This window comes from Bubalus bubalis, chromosome 8 (genome assembly GCF_019923935.1).
Source record: "Bubalus bubalis isolate 160015118507 breed Murrah chromosome 8, NDDB_SH_1, whole genome shotgun sequence".
NCBI lineage: Eukaryota > Metazoa > Chordata > Mammalia > Artiodactyla > Bovidae > Bubalus > Bubalus bubalis.
The window spans coordinates 42316520-42335711 of record NC_059164.1 but is presented as its reverse complement, the minus strand read 5'-3'; the positions used below and the strand labels follow the sequence as shown (position 1 = coordinate 42335711).

Here is a 19192-nt window from a genome sequence, read left to right as displayed (position 1 = left end):
TCTGATCAATTGTAGAAAGCATGTATCTTTACATAACCAGAATATGTAAAGAACTCTCAAAACTGAATTTAAAAACATAGTCTAATTAAAAACTGGGCAAAAGACATGATCAGACATGATGCTGAGAAGGATATATAAATGATAATCACATGAAAATATGTTCAATATTGTTAACCATTATGGGAATACAAATTGAAAGCACAATGCAATATCATTATAGTCTATCAAAATGGCTAAAATAAAATTAAAAAAAGTTGTAACACCAAACACCAGCAAGTATGCAGTAAAACCGCATCACTCCACTGCTGGTGGGAATGACATGAATTTGAGCAAACTTCAGGAGATAATGAAGGATAGGGAAGCCTGGCATAGTGCAGTTCATAGGGTTGCAGAGTCAGACATGGCTGAGTGACTGAACAAAAATAACACTTTCTATAATATCCTAGCAATTGCAATCTAGAACACTAGGGAAATGAAACCTATGTTCATACAAACACCTGTATACAAGTGTCTGTAGTAATTTTATTTGTGTTAGCTAAAAACTGGAAACAATTTAGATATCCTTCAATGGGTAAATGCTTGAACAAACAATATACACAAAAAGTAGCAAGCCATTGAGATACACATTTGAATGGATTTCAACATAATTCAATTGAATGGAAAAGCAATCTCAAAAGTTTATACACTGCATGATACTACTTGTATAACATTTTTGAAATAACAAAGTAATCGAAATAGAGAACAGATTAGTGGTGTAAGGATTATGCAGTGGGAGGAGATGTGTATGACTGTGCAATGGTTGAGTCTCAAGGTAACAAATCTTTATTGTGGTTAAGGTTATATGCAGCTACACAGATGGTCTAATTGTATAGAAAAATGCACAAAAGAGTACTTGTATAACTAGTGAAGTCTGAATAAGTTCTGTGCATTGTATCAATGTCAATTTCCTGATTTTGATATTGTATTATATAAGATATTAATATAGGGGAGACTTCATTAAGGGTGTTTGGGAATTCCTTGTACATTCCTTTGCTATTTCCTGTGGATTTATAATGCTTTCCCAAAACAGCCATATTTGAAAAAATTTGAAATAATTTTGCTGCTATACACAACAATTTCAGTAATGTCAAAATTATTTTTAAATTTGTGTGCATTAAAGAAAAGAAAGTGAAGCCACTCAGTCGTGTCCAACTCTTTGTGACCCCATGGACTGTGGCCTACCAGACTCCTCCAGTCATGGGATTTTCCAGGCAAGAGGACTGGAGTGGGGTGCCATTTCCTCCTCCAGGGGATCTTCCTAACTCAGGGATCGAACCCAGGTCTCCTGCATGGCAGGCAGATGCTTTACAGTCTGAGCCACAAGGAGTAAGGAAAAGATATGACATATTCCTAAACATAAAAGTTGAGAACTAAAGGACAAGGTACTACTTGACAGTTACTGTAATAATGAATAGGTAGAAGGGGAAAAACAAATAATTGGTACAGGAATGAAATTCCAAATATTTAACAACTTTAATTGTTGTGACACTGAGCACTTAGAATTGAATGGGACAAATCTGAACAGATGTCAGCCAGGAACAACCCAGAATTTGGTATTCGTGCACAACAGTGGAATATCCACTGATTTACCCAATGATTTATTTTAGATTAATTTTATTATTTCTTCCAAAAAGATTAATATTCTTAAAATATTGTTTTTTCTTTGTAGCCTTGAGCTGAAATAAAGGAACGGTGCTATATTGTTGGATAAAGCATATCTCCAAGTGTTGCTGTAGAAAATAATGACTAACAATACAAACAATTAACAATTGGTAGAATAAAAATTAATTGCTTCTATTAAGAAATTTTAAATTTCTTCATTTTTTAAACAAAAACACCCCAAAATATCAGTATAGACAGAAAATACTCAAATTAGTTTGTTCATAATACTGAAACATTAGGAGTTCAATATTTGCACATAAATATATATTTTTAACTTTAAAGTTTTAGTACTTGAATAGCAAATAGCTTTAGAGACTGTTTTTTATTAAGTCTTCCTAGTGAAAAAATTTCAAGATACTTTACAAATATAATCCTGGCAGTTTTATCAGATTAGAAAATCAAATATTTAAGGGATATATTAATTTGGTCATATTTCATCTAGGATATCTAATCATCAAAAAAATTCAATAAAAGCAAAAATAAACAAATGGGACCTAATTAACCTTAAAAGCTTCTGCACATCAAAGGAAACTATTAGCAAGGTGAAAAGACAGCCTTCAGAATGGGAGAAAATAATAGCAAATGAAGCAACTGACAAACAACTAATCTCGAGAATATACAAGCAACTCCTACAGCTCAACTCCAGAAAAATAAATGACCCAATCAAAAAATGGGCCAAAGAACTAAATAGGCATTTCTCCAAAGAAGACATACAGATGGCTAACAAACACATGAAAAGATGCTCAACATCACTCATTATCAGAGAAATGCAAATCAAAACCACTATGAGGTACCATTTCACACCAGTCAGAATGGCTGCGATCCAAAAGTCTACAAGTAATAAATGCTGGAGAGGGTGTGGAGAAAAGGGAACCCTCTTGCACTGTTGGTGGGAATGCAAACTAGTACAGCCACTATGGAGAACAGTGTGGAGATTCCTTAAAAAACTGGAAATGGACCTGCCTTATGATCCAGCAATCCCACTGCTGGGCATACACACTGAGGAAACCAGAAGGGAAAGAGACACGAGTACCCCAATGTTCATCGCAGCACTGTTTATAATAGCCAGGACATGGAAGCAACCTAGATGTCCATCAGCACATGAATGGATAAGAAAGCTGTGGTACATATACAATGGAGTATTATTCAGCCATTAAAAAGAATACATTTGAATCAGTTCTAATGAGGTGCTTGAAACTGGAGCCTATTATACAGAGTGAAGTAAGCCAGAAAGAAAAACACCAATACAGTATACTAACGCATATATATGGAATTTAGAAAGATGGTAACGATAACCCTGTGTACGAGACAGCAAAAGAGACACTGATGTATAGAACAGTCTTATGGACTCTGTGGGACAGGGAGAGGGTGGGAAGATTTGGGAGAATGGCATTGAAACATGTAAAATATCATGTATGAAACGAGTTGCCAGTCCCGGTTCGATGCACGATACTGGATGCTTGGGGCTAGTGCACTGGGACGACCCAGAGGGATGGAATGGGGAGGGAGGAGGGAGGAGGGTTCAGGATGGGGAACACATGTATACCTGTGGCGGATTCATTTTGATATTTGGCAAAACTAATACAGTTATGTAAAGTTTAAAAATAAAATAAAATTAAAAAAAAAATTCAATGAGAAAGTTCAAAGTTCCTATTTAAGGAAAATAAATTATGTTGTCAAGAGATAGAATTTGAACTGTGAAAATAAAAATGTCCACATCTGTCTGTAATTTCTATAAAATTCACTTAAGAAATGACCTGAAATTAGTATTTTCAATTATTTTAGAAAGGCAACCTCCTTCTCTTGAAAAAAATCCATCCATTTAATAACTATTATGAAACAAAGCTCATGCTATCTTTATGAATATTTTGGACATACATATTTTGGACTTTTTTTTCTAAGATAGAGTAAGTAATAGTTTAGGCTTTAGTTAAAATAAGCTGAAAAGCAGTTTTCATGTAGGTAAAAGGTTAAGATTATGTAAGCTTTCCGCCCTCCTGCCCCGCTATGGTAACATGAGACAACTAAATTCATAGATACAAAATACACAAATGAAGGCATCCCATTCACATAGCTCTAATTCTCTTTGTGAAATTTACAACCACTTTAACAGAATGGAGATGGTGGTGAGGGGGACGGCCTGTCTACTAAAACCAGGCTGGAATTAGCTAGCTGTATAATTTTAGCCTAGATGGGTTTGTTCTTTTCTACCTCTTCAGAGCACCCTAGAGTAATTAAAGGTTCTCAAGGTAGGCCAACTATTCTGAATTTCTTTGCCCTGTCTTTCATGAGGCTGATTTGTTGGCTCAGAGCATACTCAAAAGAAAGTGAAGAAGCAATTTAGAGCCTATTTAGAGTACAGCAAACTCTGTGCTCCTTGTATGTGAAACTAAATTTGAGTGATACAGATATCCTTTCCATTTTACAGGTCAGAAAACCTAGGATCCTAGAGATTAAGTACCTACCTAAAAGCCCACAGACTGAGATTTAGAATAGAGCTTTCCTTGAAAAATTCTACATAATGTCCTTTCCTGAATACAAACTCCTACTGAGTTTAGTCATTTTTCAACCTTAAGGAGAGTCATACTGGGATTGAATTACTTTTGATATTAATCCTAATACAGTGATTCACATGGACTGTGTCGTCACTGGGATGTTTATGACTGGAAACATCTCAAATACCACAGTGCTAATTCTGAGGGCTGTGGACAATATGATAATGCTTTATATGTAGTTCAGGCAATCTTACATTCGAATTCTTTAACAGTTAATTGCTATCTGCATTTTGTTAAAGACTATATTGGCGTGCTAAACAGTACTCCCCCAAATACTAATATTAGAACCCAGTAGTAGGTGGTGAGTTTTTTCTGCCATGTAGACTTGTTGCTAAAATTCCAAAAATGCACAGAGCCATGACAAATACAAAGAACACAATTACTTCAGTATTTGCAACCATACTGTGAGAGAAGGAAATATGTTCTTATGTTTAGTAGTTATGTTATTCTTCAAACAAAAAAGCAAAATGATTAGTTTCAATAGAATAAGTGGTTGTTTAGTAAGTATTTGTACTGAGTCATCCATGATGGCTTTTCTCCCCTTGATACTAATAAGAAAACGTTTGTTAGTGCTTCTCTCATTCAAGGATAATTTAAATCAGTGCCCCATCTCTGTTTTACTCAGCGTCCTGTTTATAGTTGACTGAAGAATTACTTTCAGGCATCTATATAAACAGAACTGAAGAAGCATATATTTACAGATGCAATCCATATCTACATACACATCCATCATATGTACATTTATAAACTATGCACACATATACAACATGGGATTCAACCTTGTGAGATTAAATATAAATTATAATGATAATAAAGAATTTATGGTATGCAACTCAGTAAGGTCTAAATTGTATAATCTAAAAATTATTGCAATAAAATTTCTGCTACTAGGTAGGATGAAGTTAGCAGGTTATAACCCAAGAGAACACACAGAAAATCTAGATTAAATGTAAAAAATAAGCAGTACAAAGGAATCAGAAAACTGCTGAAACAAAAGATCTAAAATGGTCTAAGAATCTGAAGAAGAGAGAACCCTGGAGAGGTAAGGAAAGATGTGTAGTTCATTTTTGTTGATTGGGCTGTGAGAAGAATCCAGCCTTGGCCTGGGAAGAAGACCATCATGGGGGGTGAGAGAAATGGGCAGACTGTTGCAGAATCTTGAGGGACTGACAGGCTCCAACAATGCCAATCATCCCATGATGATATCTGTCAAGTTCAGAAGAGGAGACACCCCTCGTCCAAGGTAAGGAGCAGTGGCTGTGCTTTGCTGGAGTAGCCATGAAGAGATACCCCATGTCCAAAGAAAGAGAAACTCAAAAGATGGTAGGTGTTGTGAGAGGGCATCAGAGGGCAGACACACTGAAACCATAATTACAGAAAACTAGTCAATATGATCACACGGACCACAGCCTTGTCTAACTCAATGAAACTAAGCCATGCCGTGTGGGGCCACCCAAGATGGGCAGATCACAGTGGATAGGTCTGACAGAATGTGGTCCACTGGAGAAGGGAATGGCAAACCACTTCAGTATTTTTGCCTTGAGAACCCCATGAACAGTATGAAAAGGCAAAATGATAGGATTTTGAAAGAGGAACTCCCCAGGTCGGTAGGTGCCCAACATGCTACTGGAGATCAGTAAAGAAATAACTCCAGAAAGAACGAAGGGATGGAGCGAAAGCAAAAACAATATCCAGCTGTGGATGTGACTGGTGATAGACGCAAGGTCCAATGCTGTAAAGAGCAATATTGCATTGGAACGTGGAATATTAGGTCCATGAATCAAGGCAAATTGGAGGTGGTCAAACAGGAGATGGCAAGACTGAACGTTGACATTCTAGGAATCAGCGAACAAAAATGGACTGCTGCTAAGCCGCTTCAGTCAGTTCTGACTCTGTGCGATCCCATAGGCGGCAGCCCACCAGGCTCCCCCGTCCCTGGGATTCTCCAGGCAAGAACACTGGAGTGGGTTGCATTTCCTTCTCCAATACAGAAGAGTGAAAAGTGAAAGGGAAGTCGCTCAGTCGTGCCCGACCCTCAGCGACCCCATGGACTGCAGCCTACCAGGCTCCTCCGCCCATGGGATTTTCCAGGCAAGAGTACTGGAGTAGGGTGCCATTGCCTTCTCTGAAAATGAACTGGAATGGGTGAATTTAACTCAGATGACCAGTATATCTACTACTGTGGGCAGGAATCCCTTAGAAGAAATGGATTCGCCATCAAGGTCAACAAAAGAGTCTGAAATGCAGTACTTGGATGCAATCTCAAAAACGACAGAATGATCTCCGTTCATTTCCAAGGCAAACCATTCAATACCACAGTAATCCAAGTCTATGCCCCAACCAGTAACGTTAAAGAAGCTGAAGTTGAACGGTTCTATGAAGACCTACAAGACCTTTTAGAACTAACACCCAAAAAAGATGTCCTTTTCATTATAGGGGACTGGAATGCAAAAGTAGGAAGTCAAGAAACACCTGGGGTAACAGGCAGATTTGGCCTTGGAATACGGAATGAAGCAGGGCAAAGGCTAATAGAGTTTTATCAAGAGAAAGCAATTGTCATAGCAAACACCCACTTTCAACAACACAAGAGAAGACTCAACACATGGACATCACCAGATGGTCAACACCGAAATCAGATAGATTATATTCTTTGCAGTCAAAGATGGAGAAGCCCTATACAGTCAGCAAAAACAAGACCGGGAGCTGACTGTGGCTCAGATCATGAACTTGTTATTGCCAAATTCAGACCTAAATTGAAGAAAGTAGGGAAAATTACTAGACCATTCAGGTATGACCTAAATCAAATTCCTTATGATTATACAGTGGAAGTGAGAAATAGATTTAAGGGACTAGATCGAATAGAGTGCCTGATGAACTATGGACTGAGGTTCGTGACATTGTACAGGAGCCAGGGATCAAGACCATCCTCATGAAAAAGAAATGCAAGAACGCAAAATGTCTGTCTAGGAAGGCCTTACAAATAGCTGTGAAAAGAAGAGAAGCGAGAAGCAAAGGAGAAAAGGAAAGATAAAAGCATGTGAATGCAGAGTTCCAAAAATAGCAAGGAGAGATAAGAAAGCCTTCCTCAGCGATCAATGCAAAGAAATAGAGGAAAACAACAGAATGGGAAAGACTAGAGATCTCTTCAAGAAAATTAGAGATATCAAGGGAACATTTCATGCAAAAATGGGCACAATAAAGGACAGAAATGGTAGGGACCTAACAGAAGCAGAAGATATTAAGAGGAGGTGGCAAGAATACACAGAAGAACTGTACAAAAAAGAGCTTCATGACCCAGATAATCACAATGGTGTGATGACTCACCTAGAGCCAGACATCCTGGAATGTGAAGTCATGTGGGCCTCAGAAAGCATCAGTATGAACAAAGCTAGTGGAGGTGATGGAATTCCAGTTGAGCTATTTCAAATCCTGAAAGATGATGCTCTGAAAGTGCTACACTGAATATGCCAGCAAATTTGGAAAACTCAGCAGTGGCCACAGGACTGGAAAAGGTCAGTTTTCATTCCAATCCCAAAGAAAGGCAATGCCAAAGAATGCTCAAACTACCGCACAATTGCACTCATCTCACATGCTAGCAAAGTAATGCTCAAAATTGTCCAAGCCAGTCTTCAGCAATATGTGAACCATGAACTTCCTGATGTTCAAGCTGGTTTTAGATAAGGCAGAGGAACCAGAGATCAAATTGCCAACATCTGCTGGATCATCGAAAAGGCAAGAGATTCCAGAGAAGCATCCTTTTTCTGGTTTATTGACTATGCCAAAGCCTTTGACTGTGTGGATCACAATAAACTGTGGAAAATTCTGAAAGAGATGGGAATACCAGACCACCTGATCTGCCTCTTGAGAAACCTGTATGCAGGTCAGGAAGCAACAGTTAGAACTGGACATGAAACAACAGACTGGTTCCAAATAGGAAAAGGAGTACGTCAAGGCTGTATATTGTCACCGTGTTTATTTAACTTATATGTAGAGTACATCATAAGAAATGCTGGACTGGAAGAAGCATAAGCTGGAATCAAGATTGCTGGGAGAAATATCAATAATCTCAGCTCTGCAAATGACACCAGCCTATGGCAGAAAGTGAAGAGGAACTAAAAAGCCTCTTGATGAAAGTGAAAGAGGAGAGTGAAAAAGTTGGCTTAAAGCTCAACATTCAGAAAACGAAGATCATGGCATCTGGTCCCATCACTTCATGGGAAATAGATGGGGAAACAGTGGAAACAGTGGCTGACTTTATTTTTTTGGCCTCCAAAATCACTGCAGATGGTGACTGCAGCCATGAAATTAAAGACATTTACTCCTTGGAAGGAAAGTTATGACCAACCTAGACAGCATATTCAAAAGCAGAGACATTACCTTCCCACAAAGGTCCGTCTAGTCAAGGCTATGGTTTTTCCAGTGGTCACGTATGGATGTGAGAGTTGGATGGTGAAGAAAGCTGAGCACTGAAGAATTGATGCTTTTGAACTGTGGTGTTGGAGAAGACTCCTGAGAGTCCCTTGGACTGCAAGGAGATCCAACCAGTCCATTCTAAAGGAGATCAGTCCCGGGTGTTCTTTGGAGGGAACGATGCTGAAGCTGAAACTCCAGTACTTTGGCCACCTCATGCGAAGAGCTGACTCATTGGAAAAGACTCTGATGCTGGGAGGGATTGGGGGCAGGAGGAGAAGGGGATGACAGAGGATGAGATGGATGGATGGCATCACTGACTCGATGGACATGAGTCTAAGTGAACTCCGGGAGTTGGTGATGGACAGGGAAGCCTGGTGTGCTGCGATTCATGGGGTTGCAAAGAGTCAGACAGGACTGAGTGAATTAACTGAACTGAACTGAACTGGAAGTTTAAAATAAGCTGCTGCTGCTGCTGCTAAGTCGCTTCAGTCGTGTCCGACTCTGTGTGACCCCATAGACGGAAGCCCATCAGGCTCCCCTACCCTTGGGATTCTCCAGGCAAGAACACTGGAGTGGGTTGCCATTTCCTTCTCCAATGCATGAAAGTGAAAAGTGAAAAGGAAGTCACTCAGTCGTGTCCGACTCTTAACGACCCCATGGACTACAGCCTACCTGGCTCCTCCATCCATGGGATTTTCCAGGCAAGAGTACTGGAGTGGGGTGCCATTGCCTTCTCCGTTAAAATAATCTAAAACCCCTGAAAGGCACCACAGATTTTTTGCGGTTTTGCAGTGTCAAGAAGAAAAAAAAATTAACTGTTGGTGTTCAAGAGCTACTCAGGGGCACGCTCCCCATGGACCCACTAGACCACGTTTGATCCTCTGGACCAAGTCCAGCCTGCTCATATATTTTTTATGGTCCAAGAGGTAAGTAAACTGTTTATACACTTCTAAATAATTGAGAAAAAAATGAAGAATAATATTTTAATAGGTAAAAATATATAAATCTCAAGTTTCTGTGTACCTGAGCTACATTTATTAAAATAAATCCATGCTCTTTATTTATATATAGATTTTGGCCACTTTTCTAAACAATGAGTAGCTGCAAAGAGACTGGGTAACCAAAGCCTAAAATATTTACTACCTGACCCTCTAAAGAAAATATTTGCTGACCTACAATCCTGGGTGGGCAAACACTGTGAGAAAAAAAGCAAACTAGATGTAGACTGGGTCTCACCAAAGCTCAGTTCAACCTCACGTTGACCCAGTTCTGATCAGATTAAGGTGATTAGCCTCCATTCTATCTCCCTAGTAGAAGAAGGATAAATCTTTGCCAGTGAAACATATTATCATCTTAAGCCTCTACATTTTTTAAACATATATTACACATATTTCAGCATTTCAGAAAATTACTACCATTTTTTATCTGAATTGACTTGTGAAACATATAAAGAACCTTGTCTTAACTAGTAGACTCAACAGCAATGCATTAACACTCAATATTTTAAACAATTTTAACCTAAATAATTAAAAAAAAAGAAAAAGAAGTAAAACAGAAGCAATATTATGACAAAAAGGTACTTTTCTTGTTAATAAAACCTAAGCTATGTGTCTGGAACAATAGCATTTTACCTAGATATTAGTTTCCATTGTAAAATACTCCAATAATATATGAAATAAAGTCTGTGGATTACTTATTTTGAACAAAATGAAAAACAGTAATTAACCAGTTATAAAACCATTATGAGCTATAAGACTCTATTCTAGGACTCATTTCTTAATGGCAAATGGATTCAGAGATCCTGGTATATTTTAGGGATATACCATCCTGAAAAGACAGACGAATATATATATAGGAGAAACTGATAACATTGAAATGTTATAGTTATTCAAAATGTTAAACTCACATCTCTCCCGGAATTTCAAGATTTGACTTTAATCGCCTTTTATAATGAAAAGAACAACTCAGAGAATAACAAGAGAGCTGAGAAGTTCAACATGTTAAAGAACTGCAAAATCACTGAATTCATCTGTGGCATAAGTAAATTGTAACTCCTAGATATAGCAGATCAGGTCATTTTAATTTATAACCAATGATACTTTGCAACACATGTCTTATGGGTATCAATGAAATGTACCCTAATTGTGCTCAAAATCTCATGTCACAATATAATTGTAAAAAATTCACATACATACAGCTATACTTGTATACAGAAGGCATACAGATATAGCTATGAATATAAAATTAAAGTGATAAAAATTAGAGACTAATGCATTCAAATACATACGTGTAAATTGTATACTGATTTTTTAATTTAACCCAGTTGTATAACCAACTTGTGAATATTTACCATATAACTTAAGAATGAACAATAGCATCTTGATATTATCTGAGACAGAATTATGTCAAAATTAAAGGACTTTTAGAATTACAGACTTCGTAAAAAGTTGACTTTCTAAAAGCTTTTTAAAAAGTGTAAATATTCTTCATCACTTTCCTCACTTTTAAGAGCTCTTCAATGATGAGATGTCTCTGAACAAGGCTCTAATAATTTGATCAGATAAAAACTATGAATGTGTTCAAATAATGAATCTTCAGGAGTATATGATATTTATCATTTTAGACAAATTATAAGTATTCTTTCAACATTAAACTCAATAGTACAAAACTTATAAGTATCATCAGTAACAGATTTCATCTATATAATTTACTATATGAGAACAAGATTTTCATTCATCTAATCATCAGGATTATTGTTAAAAACCCTTCACATAGATAAAAACAGTTGATTTTCAAGCAAGTTATGCCATTTCATTGGGAAATGTAAAATACTAAAGATAACCCAGCACATTCATGCTTGTATTTAAATGCTTGGTTGAAAGAAAGAATATTTACATATATCTTTAAATCATAGATTCATTTCATAATAACTATTAGAATGTTATGCCTCACAACACAGAAATAAAGTATTACTTATAGTTTCACAGTACTTTTCTCTATACACCATATTTAATTCCAATGAAAAGATCAGAGTACTCAGAGAGACATATTGCAAACAAAAACTCCCTAGTAGGTGGTGGAAAGTAAGGCCAGGAGTCAAACAGAACCCACAGAGATGACAGAGCTCTGATATCCAGCACAGTCACCTTAGAGAGAAAAAGGAAAACCACATGGCACTGCTGAAATGCCGAGTTAATTCTCTCTCCTATCTGAGCACTAAATATTACAGCTTTAAAACTGTCTCAATCAGAATACAGTTTCTTTAGACAAGACTCTCTTTTAAGAAATAGACACATTATTGAAGTGCAACGGCAAAACACCATAAAAACTTAAATAACTTACCATTTTCTTTGCACTCTTCTGGAGGTTTAGCCTTTTTCGCAAGTCGTGGATCCAGCCATGATGTTGTCTTTGTGTTATGGCTGAAAAGAAAAGAGATCACTCTGAACAGACACATACTGAAAGGAATCACGTTTATTCCTTAAGAGGAAAAAAAAAAAAAACAGGGTTAGACCAACAAAATTGCAATCGATACACTTAATTTGCTTACTGGTTCTAAGTAGCCCTGAAGGAGGTGTAAGAGTAATTGTGCAAGGCAGCTGTAAATTTGGCAACCTCAGCTCCCTGTCCTCAAAGCAGCTATTTTTATTAAAATCAACTAGAATGTTGCCAAGTTAACCTCATTGAAAATGCAGAACTCATCCAGAGCAAATGGAATTTATTACAAATACAGGATTCTCCAGTTGGAAGAGCACAGGCTGAAGGCTCTGATACTATTTCCTGAGTTTTGCAAAAGAATTATTTTCATCTTAAATCTGTCCTTTTCATAAACAGTTGTTTTGTTACTCTTTTAACTACAGAGTTGGCAGAGGGAGTACAAAAGTGATACAAATTATAGCATGTTCTTGGGATTCCTACATTTTCTCAAAAAGTGATTAATAGCAATTTCATTAACCCACATTTAGGTATCTTCCATGTAAATACTTTCAATCCAGCCAGGGGGTAAAAATGCTTGTATTCTAGCATTTCTGAATGGAATTTCTGGGAATTACTAATTTTTAACGATAATTTTGTTTTTAAAAAAATGATCTCTGGGAAGTCTTGCAAAAATTTAAAAAACAAAGGAGAGATGTTTTTAGAACAGTGTCTTTAAAAGAGGTTCTGGAATGACCTGCACTGGAATCATCTGGTGGATTTAATCCATCTTCTGGATCCTCATAGAACTACCAAATCAGAATCTTTGAGGTGAAGCTGCAAAATCTCCATCTTTGGCTAGCACTCCAGGTGATTCTTATACATTCTGTGTTTGAAAACTACATTATGAATGAACTACATTATGGTTATGAATAGCTCATAAGCATACAGTGGAGCTAAACTATTTGCTGTGAATAGCTGTCTCATGTTATCGCATCTGTCAATGGACAAAATACCAAGGAAGTGACATCTGTAAGGACTAAAAAGAATGATCAAAGTCACAGATGTAGAAAAGTGAGGTTTGTATAGAAAAGAGTTAGAATGTAATATGAAAGGGAAAAGTGGAAAATAGGTAAGAAATATAAATTAAACCCATATAACAAGATCTTCGAACACATTTGTAAGGAAGTCAAAATTACAATTATGATGTCAATTCACATATATTGTCTGTTTCTTCAATGAGATTTAAATACATTTTATCATATTACAGTGTTAGATAAATAATCTGATGAATCAATCTGCACTTAAAGCACAGCTCAGAAAAGTCTCCCAGGTAGCATATTTAATAGCAAACTTCTAGAGATTAAATGCCTATTTAATGAAGGGAATTTCAAGGCAGGAAGGAGGAGAGAATGGGTTAAGGAGGGCAGTGAGCAAATGATTCCAGAGTGTTAAAGTACTGTTCAAAGAGTGTTTTCTGGATGATCATATGTTTGCCCAAGTGCAGAGCCATCTCCGGTCTGAGAACCTAGACATTAATATCCTTGGGTCATGAAGTTTCTGCTCTTAAAAAGGATTCCCTTTTATTTCTGACTTACATGTGGGGTAAAGAGAAAACACTTTCCAATCATTTTCTTCATACTTAGGAACTCCTCAATAATTGATCTTTCTGAGCAGGACTCTAATAAATCTGATGAGATAAAGTCTACGAATTTGGTGAAATTATAAACTGTTGGGAGAGTATGCTAGCTTTTATTTTCTCCACATGTGACTTCTGTAAAGTAGTATCTCATTCTGGTCCTGATCTGTAGTCATATCAATATCATCTAGTCTTTTCCTCTCAGTTAAAGACTTGATGCCTATGGACAGAATGGGGGTTATGACTATCCTAATGTGAGGATAGTGGCACTGGGTTCAGTGCTCATTGATCCCATTTGAAAAATAAAGTCACTGTAAAGATGCACTTTATAGATGTGCCTCAGTTCAAAGTGTATATATATATGTGTGTGTGTGTGTGTGTGTGGTTCAGTTCAGTCACTCAGTCATGCCCAACTCTTTGCAACCCCATGAACCGCAGCACACCAGGCCTCCCTGTCCATCACCAACTCCCAGAGTCCACCCAAACCCATGTCCATTGAGTCGGTGATGCCATCCAACCATCTCATCCTCTGTCGTTCCCTTCTCCTCCTGCCCTCAATCTTTCCCAGCATCAGGGTCTTTTCCAATGAGTCAGTTCTTCGCATCAGGTGGCCAAAGTATTGGAGCTTCAGCTTCAGCATCAGTCCTTCCAATGAACACCCAGGACTGATCTCCTTTAGGATGGACTGGTTGGATCTCCCTGCAGTCCAAGGGACTCTCAAGAGTCTTCTCTAACACCACAGTTCAAAAGCATCAATTCTTCGGTGTTCAGCCTTCTTCACAGTCCAACTCTCACATCCATACATGACCACAGGAAAAGCCATAGCCTTGACTAGATGGACCTTTGTTGGCAAAGTAATGTCTCTGCTTTTGAATATGCTATCTAAGTTGGTCATAACTTTCCTTCCAAGGAGTAAGCATCTTTTAAATTCATGGCTGCAGTCACTATCTGCAGTGATTTTGGAGCCCAGAAAAATAAAGTCAGCCACTGTTTCCACTGTTTTCCCATCTATCTGCCATGAAGTGATGGGACCAGATGCCATGATCTTCATTTTCTGAATGTTGAGCTTTAAGCCAACTTTTTCACTCTCCTCTTTCACTTTCCTCAACAGGCTTTTTAGTTCCTCTTCACTTTCTGCCATAAGGGTGGTGTCATCTGCATAACTGAGGTTATTGCTATTTCTCCCAGCAATCTTGATTCCAGCTTGTGCTTCCTCCAGCCCAGCATTTCTCATGATGTACTCTGCACATAAGTTAAATAAGCAAGGTGACAATATATATCCTTGATGTACTTCCTTTCCTATTTGGAACCAGTCCATTGTTCCATGTCCAGTTCTAACTGTTGTTTCCTGACCTGCATACAGATTTCTCAAGAGGCAGGTCAGGTGGTCTGGTATTCCCATCTCTTGAAGAATTTTCCACAGTTTATTGTGATCCACACAATCAAAGGCTTTGGCATAGTCAATAAAGCAGAAATAGATGTTTTTCTGGAACTCTCTTGCTTTTTTGATGATCCAGCAGATGTTGGCAATTTGATCTCTGGTTCCTCTGCCTTTTCTAAAACCAGCTTGAACATCAGGAAGTTCATAGTTCTTGTATTGCTGAAGCCTGGCTTGGAGAATTTTGAGCATTACTTTACTAGTGTGTGAGATGCGTGCAATTGTGCGGTAGTTTGAGCATTCTTTGGCATTGCCTTTCTTTGGGATTGGAATGAAAACTGACCTTTTTCAGTCTTGTGGCCATTGCTGAGTTTTCCAAATTCGTTGGCATATTGAGTGCAGCACTTTCACAGTGTCATCTTTCAGGATTTGAAATAGCTCAACTGGAATTCCATCACCTCCACTAGCTTTGTTCATAGTGATGCTTCCTAAAGCCCACTTGACTTCACATTCCAGGATGTCTGGCTCTAGGTGAGTGATCACACCATCATGATTATCTGGGTCGTAAAGATCTTTTTTTGTACAGTTCTTCTGTGTATTCTTGCCACCTCCTCTTAATATTTTCTGCTTATTTTAGGTCCCTACCATTTCTGTCCTTTATTGTGCCCATCTTTGCATGAAATGTTCCCTTGGTAGATATGTGTTGATGTCTATGTTTTTATGTGCTACCAAAAAACTTGGGAGGTAAACAAGGAAAATAAACTTCCCTTCTATTTACCTATACCTGCTTTTTCCAAATTCTTCCCCTATTTTTGAGCAAAGTCATTTCTAGGTCTCTAAGATGTATTCACAAGAGGACACACATCTTTAAATAAGTATGAAGGCGACATTACTAAGCCACTGCAGGCAGTCAAATTACCATTTCTATACAGCTCCAACATGGGTCTCTAATACTGTCTAATTTAGTAGAGACTCATGAATTTCCTATTTTTCCTGAGTTTATATAAAGCATTTCATTACAGGATGATTTTTTCAGGTTGAACTAGCATTAACAGTGTGTCACTTTAATACATTTTGACAGATTGAGTCTCTTATAGTTAACAGCATTCTTAGCTGATCCTCTGAACTGATTCTGAAAGAAAGTGGGTTGTAGTTACCTCCAGTAATTGTCACAAACATCTCATGAATATACAGCATGGTATTTTCCATCAGTGGCTCTCACAAGCCTTGTAGTTTGCATGCGTCTTTAAGATGCCTTACAAAGGGGATATTTTTAATGCATTTGGGAGACAACAGACTAGGTGGCTTTTTCACTTTCTTAAATTATTTAATTTTTAAACCTCAACAATTTCACTTGAAAATAAGATTTGACATTGGGCAGGAGATTGTGTAAAAGGGGACCACTGAGGGATTTTTCACAATCTGCACACCATCCTTCCTCAAGAGTTAAGAATGTGATTTCCTGTCACTTTCATTACTGAAGATGCAGAGGCAGATGCAGAACACCAATTTCCTGCTTTTCCCCAAATTGTGAGGAGCATGAATAACAAGAAGGTAAGATGCTAATTCTATATAATCCTGTATTTCAATACTAGTTTCTTCAACAGAGACACATACACATATATAGGCTGCCTTTGCAAAGAAACTTTTTCTAGTTGAGGATTGAAATACATATTTTCCAGGAACTTTGAATCACAGTAATATACTACTCTATATATTTCTACGGAGAAGGCAATGGCACCCCACTCCAGTACTCTTGCCTGGAAAATCCCATGGACAGAGGAGCCTGGTAGGCTGCAGTCCATGGAGTCGCGAAGAGTCGGACATGACTGAGCGACTTCACTTTCACTTTTCACTTTCCTGCATGTATTTCTATGGCTAAAGTTAATGAGATGATTATGAAGAGTAAGAGATCAAGTGGAGTCAGTAGCTATTCAAGTTCTATCACTGTCATATATTAAAACCTTAAAAAATGGTATATCCAAAAGTCTTTGATGTTAAACCATCAGGAGGACTGGAGTAAACCAGAAGTGAAATTTCATTCAGCCCTTCAATTCTAGTTTAAATTCACATCAGAATGGCCTTGAAGACATGTGATAGGCTGACTTGTAATGAATTTGAAATTTCTGGATAATTTTTAAGTTTAACCTTTTCCAAATTGACAAAAGCAGCACAATAAATAATAACATCTTATCTGCCGAGGAAACAGTCTTCTCATACAGAAAATGCTTCCCTTTAACAGGAAAAGCTGCTGACATTATGCCATACCACTGCAAAGATATTCTTATTATCTTGTAACGTTTCCTGATTGCCTATTTTGTCAGGGACTGCGCTAGAACTTCCATAGCATCACTTCATTTAATGCTAAAGAGTCTTTGCAGCTATTATTTTTAACTCCATTTTACATAAAAATGAAGGCTGAGAGAAGATGAGTGACTTGCCTAAGGAAACACATCTAGTGCATGAGAGTAAAAGCACTGGCCTTATACAGACATATCTGATTCCCAACGCCAAGTTTTTTTTTTTTTTTAATGATCTGAAACCAGAGACATAATAAATCTAAAACTTTTCTTTTTATACAGAGATGCTTTATTTCACTCTCTTGGGTAACAGTTAAAGATCTTTTTCCCAGTTTCATAGCCAATGGTTTACAAAGTGAGACTTTTATCTCCTTTGTGAGAATAGTAATCACTGATTAAATTCCTTTGTGTTGAATGCCTTGTGCTTGGTATTATATTAAATTGTACATTCATAGAGATATTATCATTAAAAATATTTTCTCCTTATAAACTTGAATTCTCTATTCAAATCATTTAAAATCAAATTTGAATATTTTTTCCAGAATAGTCTTACAATGGTGATGTATATAATCTACAGGTGAATATTGAGTCATAGAGGTTATAGAGAATTAGGTTAATAAAAAAGCTTTCAAATGAGCAGAGTATTTATTCGGAGTAAAACAAAATTTTCATATAGGTCATGCCCACTCTATCCTCTATTCTTTTTTTTTTTTTTTCATTTACTCTATGTTTTTCCAGTTGGGCTCAAACCTGTTAATGGTTTCCTAGGTATACAAAAGGCTCTATGTTGACCCAATTCAAATCCAATTTTAAGACAACTCCTCTTTTCATTTTTCTCTTCCTTCTGTTTTCTTTTACTCTTTTCTTCCTACCTTTGTACTGACACTGAAATCCAAATAATATTTTCACTACTGCACAAATACTAGATGGCATTTCATCAACTGAAATTTGATTAGTGGATAAGAAACTTTTATTATCAAATATACTCCTTTCCTTTGCTCTGTTTTCTTTAAAAAATAGTAACAGACTTAAAACAATGATAAACACATTGAATTTTGAAAGTTCTCCAGAAAAGCCAATTCTGAATCTTAGTTTTTATTAGATAAACTGCATTTTCATTTTGGGAAATACTACCCTGGGAGAATAAAAAGAGATTGAACTCAATAATACTTGACAGCATGAAACATAGTAACAAGGTAAACAAGGCCCAGATAAATATTTTAGAGTCCTCTGAGCATTTAAGATGCACGTGAATGTTAAAATTCTAGTAGTCGTCACATATGTTCAGAATCAGGAAGAACACAGAGATTACTGGCTGTATTTTATGTATTTTTAAAAATTAACATTAGTTTTTAAAGGTATATAGATATTTACATTTCATATAATAGTCAGTAAAGTCCTCAGATTGATTATATCACTTTCTGAAAGATTTTGTCTTCCCTCTTGATCATTATTTCAGAAGGAAGAACTGTTGAACAATGACTGGACACATCTAATTGATAATGAACAGTAGAAGTTTTTCTATTTAAGACTTTCATTGTACTGCTTAATCTTTTCTATTTATACATCGATAATCCACATAAAAATTGTCAATGACCTTTACAGTGGTTATCTGTTTCCTAAATAATATTCCTAAAATTTTGTTAAGCACATGAATTATGAGCTTGTCATCATATTGCCTTTCATATATTTAGAATACATTTTTAAAAGAGGTTTTATTATAAATTTATCCTGGATATTATGAGTGTTTGTTGCAAACTACTTTGTTCGAATGCTTATTTTCTGTCTGGAG

At 36.9% G+C, this 19192-nt stretch overlaps 1 protein-coding gene across 13 annotated transcripts in view; it reads right to left on the bottom strand.

The window, feature by feature from the left end:
- The window catches only part of MAGI2 (membrane associated guanylate kinase, WW and PDZ domain containing 2), a 1452748-nt gene that overhangs the window by 487077 nt on the left and 946479 nt on the right, over nt 1–19192 (bottom strand). For all 13 annotated transcript variants that reach the window (XM_044947150.2, XM_025292002.3, XM_025292003.3 and 10 more), the window contains exon 6: nt 12012–12091. In XM_044947150.2, the coding sequence (XP_044803085.2) occupies nt 12012–12091 (80 nt within the window). The remainder of the gene's footprint in view (nt 1–12011; nt 12092–19192) is intronic.